Here is a 5611-nt window from a genome sequence, read left to right on the forward strand (position 1 = left end):
CAAACATATTTCTAATCAAACACCATATCTCATTTATGAATCATGAAGGATTTTAGATAAAAGAACTACATACCTATAACAGCAAGAATCCAAAGTGAGACAAAATGAACCCCTAATCGAAACTATAAAGGATACAACCAGCAGGAACAAAACAGCACAGCCAAAGTCAACCCAGAACACAAAGAACGGCTGACTTGAATTTCTAGAATAAAAAATAAACAGCCCTCGAGTGAACTAACATAGGAACTCTAGTCCAAAACTGATTTTAGAATAAGAAAATTGCAGGAAGCATTTCTTTTTCTTCTTTTGTATATTCAGAGATTTTTTAGGGTGAAAATAGGCTGATGAATCTGTCCGAGTAAGAGGAGGGTCTATTCCTTTTATAGAGTGTACGAAAACAACATAAAACAGGAATATTCTACCCTAAATTCCTCAAATGTCAGATAGTACAACATCTTTTAACAGTTGTCTATCCTTTTTTCAGCTCAGTTCCAGCATTTTCATGCTAAGAATGGGGACACCTGTGCAAAATCTAGAACTTTCGGATTTTTACCTAATATAAAATACAATTTTAACCCTTCAATTACTGATTATCTCAGTTCTAACCAATTATGATCCTATTCTGATTCTAGAAATCCCTTTAGGACTTTCTAGAACCAGCTAGATGATTAGGGTTTCTTAAACTTACTTTAATTTGTAGCCTTTGGGTATTTACACCTTATTTTCGAAGTTAACCTAAAGTCTAGGTTTCAATTCTAAGGTTTAAACCTAATTGACAAGTTTTATCTAACTATCCCTAAACAAACATTGCATTTAAACCTGTAACTAAACAACAAATAAACAAAAAACCAGAATGCTTATGCAAAGAAAACATAGAAATCAACTTAATTAGTTTCAATTAAACAGATTAATCAACTAAAGCTAAGGTTTCTAAAGCTAATCAGAAACAGGTCCGATAGATTGTTAACTAACCTTTGGGCTTGAGTAAAACCATTCTAATCAACTTAAAACAAACACTGAACGTAAACACATAAACACAAGAGAGAAAAACCAGAGATATGGAGAAGAAAAGAACAGTCATGCAGTTTATAAAAAGCTAAAAATTAACCCTAATCAATCTAAATCTGATGCAATCGAGATTAAGCATCCAAATAGTCATAACATCAGCATGCTTCAATCAACAAATGGAACGAACATGCAATACCAAATATAAGGGAATACACTGTCATTACCTAAATCATGCAGACGAAAAGAAAGAGAAGAAATGAACATGAATGACGACAGAAGATAGCATAAAAGAAAAAATGGAAAAGAAATTACCTAGGGCTCATTTTTTACTAGACCAAGCTATGAATTTGACCACGTTTAATGGGGTAAAAGTGGACTTGGACGACCACTAATCAATTGTTCTTAACAAGCACAGTTGACTAATGGAAGTCTTAGGTTCAAATAACCCGAAAACTGACGGAAAAATCAAAAGAGGAAAAGTTTAGTGTTTGTGGATCTTAGATCTAAGATTCGAGGGGTTCTAGATTTATTTGGAAGGAATTGTTATGAGATATGGAAAGAGGGGGGGAGGGTAATTGTCTGGTGTTGATTTGTTGTAGTTTGGAGGTGGTCCGCCACCATGAGGCAATTTCCGGTCGGTGGACCACCGCGGAGACGGCGAGGGAATCCTAGGGCGGCTAGGGTTTGGGGCTTGAGAGAGATGAGAGTGAAAGGGGGGGGGGGTGTTTTGGGGTTAGGTCTATCTTCGGACAGTTTTATGTAAATGGGGTATTAAGTTCCGAGCCGTTGGATCAAAACAATCCAACGACTGTGATGATAGATGGGGGAAACGGGGTCGTTTTGGGGCTAAGGAATTGGATCGGGTAGACTGGTCTTTGGGGCCTGGGTTTGACAGGATTTTAAAAATTAATTGGGCCAATTTTAAAGATTGGCCCAATTTTAAAGAAACAAGACCAAATACATTCTTCCTATTTTTCTTTTCTTTGTTTTTTTTCTTTTTATTTTCTCTAATTAATTAAAATCCTAAATTAAATCCTAAATTTATCTAATTTGTAAAATTAAATTAATTGTCTATTTATAATACTTACAAAAATTAGTTAATCCTAAATTAATGAAGAGAAAATTACTAATCTAAATTAAAAGCTAAAATGTAAAATGAATGATATTTTTTGTGATTTTCATTTTAATAAAGCAATTAATTAACAAATTAATCCTAAAAATATGAACATAAAATCTAACATGCAATGCATGGTACTTTTGATATTTTTCATGATTTTAACAAAATTAAACGTGCACAAAAATGCAAACAATTAACAAAATCCTATAAAATTGAAAACAAATTTGGAAAAAATCTGTTTCTTTATTTTTGTAGGAGTATCTTTTAGTAGGGCAAAAATCACGTGCTCACAATGAGGACCTTCTCGAACATTATATTAGACCTTGAATTAATCGACCTACCTCTTCAAGGGCACACTATACATGTTCAAGGGGAGAGGATTCTCTCCAGGCTTCCAGAATTGATCGCTTTCTAATCTCCTCGGAGTGGAATGAAAGTTTCAAAGCTATCAAACAGATAGCACTTCCAAGGGTTATCTCCGGTCACAAGCCATTACTACTAGAGTGTGGTGAGTGGGAAGCCATAACATCCTACTTTAAATTTGTGAACATGTGGCTGCAACAAGATGGATTCATTGATATGATAAAGGCTTGGTGGCAGAACTACCTGATCGGTGGCTCGCCTGATTTTATTCTCGTCCAATAATTGAGGAACCTGAAGAAGGATATTAGCAAATGTAACAGAGAGGTTTGTGGTAGAATGGATGATAGAAGAGGCAAAGCACTTGATGAACTTTCAGTCCTAGAGCAGGCCACAGAAAACAGAGTCTCTACACAATCTAAAAAACAAAAGGATTCTGAGTTTGAAATTGGAGATGCAGAACTTGGACAAAGCTGAGGAGATCTCGTGGAGACAAAAGTCTAGATGCCGGTGGCTCAAAGAAGGAGACAACAACACTAAATACTTCCAAAAATTGGCCAATTCAAATAGAAGACACAGCAGTATCGACAAGCTCAAGGTGGGCAGTGAAGTAATTGATGACAAGGAGTTGATCAAGGAAGAAATCCTAAATTACTACCATAACCTGTATGCTGAAAATGAAGTTTGGAGACCTACAACAAATTTTGAGGAGGTGGCCAAAATTTCAGCAGTTGACAACGAAATGCTAGAAGCAGTTTTCGATAAAGAAGAAGTTCATGCTGTTATCCAGTCTTGTGCACCAGATAAAGCACCAGGTCTAGATGGGTTTACCATGGTTTTCTTTCAAAAAGCAAGGGACTTTATCAAGCCAGAAGTATTGGGGGCTCTCAACCACTTCCACCAACACTGCCATATGATCAAATCATGCAATGCTTCATTCATTGCACTTCTTCCCAAGAAGAAAGGAGCTATGGAGTTGAGAGACTATAGGACAATTAGCCTCATAGGAAGTGTGTACAAAATTATCTCGAAGCTTCTAGCAGAGAGATTGAAGAAGGTTATTGGCAAGCTGGTCTCTTCCCATCAAAATGCCTTCATAAAACACAGCCAAATCACAAACGCCTCACTGATTGCCAATGAAACCCTTGACTGGAGGATTAAAATCCGTGAACCTGGTGTAATGTGCAAACTTGACATAGAAAAGGCATTCCACCTGCTAAACTGGTCCTATCTCATCTCTATTCTTAGGAAAATGGGATTCGGCGACAGATGGATCAGACTCAGCATCTCAACTGTCAAATTCTCAATGATAGTCAATAGGGGTCCAGCGAGTTTCTTCTCTCCTCAAAATGGGATCAGGCAAGGAGATCCCCTCTCTCCTTTTTTGTTCATTATAGCAATGGAAGGACTAACATCGGGAACTCAGTCACAGTGTCACATTTGCTATATGCTGATGATACACTCATCTTTTGTGAGCCTGTTACATCACAACTTCTGTATTTGAATTTGGCATTTCTTCTCTTTGAAGCACTATTAGGTTTACATATCAACATGTTGAAAAGTTTCATATACCCGGTCAATGATGTGCCTAACCTAGAGGAACTGTCCAACACTATGGGTTGTACAATCGGGTCATTTCCCACCACCTATCTAGGTCTCCCTCTTGGTGCCAAATACAAGAACACTGAAATCTGGAATGGGATCATTGGAAAGTTTGAAAAGAGATTGGCAGCTTGGCAGATGCGGTATCTCTCCATGGGAGGGAGACTAAATCTCATCAATAGTGTCCTTGATAGCATCCCCACTTACTACATGTCATTATTTCCCATCCCTAGCAAGGTACTTAAGAAACTAGACAAGATCAAGAGAGACTTTCTCTAGGAAGGAAACAGCAGCTCCCACAAATACCATCTCGTCAAGTGCTCCAAAGTCACACAATCAAAAAGCAATGGAGGGCTGGGTATTAGAGACTTGGCCTTACACAACAAAAGTCTGCTCATGAAATGGCTATGGAGGTTCGGTACGTATGAGTCAAGCCTTTGGGAAGAAGTAATTGTTGCTAAACATGGTAGAAGGGACAATTGAAGAACAAATACATCTACGTCATCTCATGGGGTTGGCCCTTGGCAGCACATCAGCAACTTGGGAAATGAATTCTTTGAGCAAGTATTTTTCAGGCTGGGAATGATTTGAACATTAGTTTCTGGAAGGATAAATGGTTAAACAATATTCCACTCATGGAGGTCTATCCAAATTTTTTCCAGATTGCCCAAGATAAGAATTCCTCTATTGCTCAAAACAGATGTGGAAACAGTTGGAATGTATTATTCAGAAGATATGTTCAAGATTGGGAGTTAGATAGTGTGTTAGAATTACTAGCTAGTTCGGAGAGGTGCACCATTGATGAAACCAAAGCTGACAGACTAAGTTGGGGAGACAACAAACTTTTCACTGTGAAGGAATGCTACCAGCTTTTAAGTTCTCTGAATCATATAATTGATTCCTGGCCTTGGAAGCAAATCTGGAAGACCAAAATGCCTGCAAAGGTCATCTGCTTCAGCTAGATTGCTCTTAAGGAAGCATGTTTAACACAAGACAATCTCAACAGACGGGGTTTGAAATTGGTAAATATATGCTATATGTGTCAAAACAGCTCCGAGTCAGTCAGCCATCTGTTTTTGCATTGTAGAGTGGCCAACGAACTATGGAATATGTTCTATTCTCTCTTTAGAATTCAGTGGGTCATGCCATAGCATGTTGGTGAAGCATATGCAAGCTGAAGCCTATGGAGAGTTGAAAAGACCATCAAGAAAATCTAGGTGATGATCCCTGGAGTTATTTTTTGGTCTTATGGAATGAAAGGAATCATAGATGTTTTGATGGAATCTCAACTCCAACTCACTCTCTTAAAGCTAGATGTCTGATTAACCTTTTTTGCTGGACTAACTTAACTTCTGTAATTAGCTTTGATCAATTTTTTGATTTTGTTAGTTCCCTGATGTTTTGATGTAAAGGGGATAACAAACTAGTATTTTTGTGCTCTAGTGCATTTGTTCTTTTGTAACTTCGCATCTTCTTGATGCCTTTTATTATTGAAACACCTTACTTCATAAAAAAAACCATCTA

General features: G+C 37.4%; 1 protein-coding gene across 1 annotated transcript; it reads left to right on the forward strand.

Moving 5' to 3' along the window:
- The first annotated feature begins 2939 nt into the window (after nt 1–2939).
- Nucleotides 2940–5049, forward strand: LOC109219918. The gene is made up of 3 exons (XM_019384389.1): nt 2940–3709; nt 3883–4324; nt 4663–5049. The coding sequence occupies exons 1-3, from the start codon at nt 2940–2942 to the stop codon at nt 5047–5049; spliced, it is 1599 nt and encodes a 532-aa protein (XP_019239934.1).
- Nucleotides 5050–5611: the final 562 nt, after the last annotated feature.

This window comes from Nicotiana attenuata, unplaced genomic scaffold, assembly GCF_001879085.1.
Source record: "Nicotiana attenuata strain UT unplaced genomic scaffold, NIATTr2, whole genome shotgun sequence".
Lineage (NCBI taxonomy): Eukaryota > Viridiplantae > Streptophyta > Magnoliopsida > Solanales > Solanaceae > Nicotiana > Nicotiana attenuata.

Excerpts from the sequence above, each read along its gene's own strand:
- LOC109219918 (XM_019384389.1), top strand. The coding sequence starts at position 2,940 with ATGCAGAACTTGGACAAAGCTGAGGAGATCTCGTGGAGACAAAAGTCT. Across the intron at positions 3,710-3,882 it reads GCATTCCACCTGCTAAACTG|CAATGGAAGGACTAACATCG; the intron begins GTCCTATCTCAT and ends TGTTCATTATAG. Across the intron at positions 4,325-4,662 it reads TATTTCCCATCCCTAGCAAG|GCTGGGAATGATTTGAACAT; the intron begins GTACTTAAGAAA and ends AGTATTTTTCAG.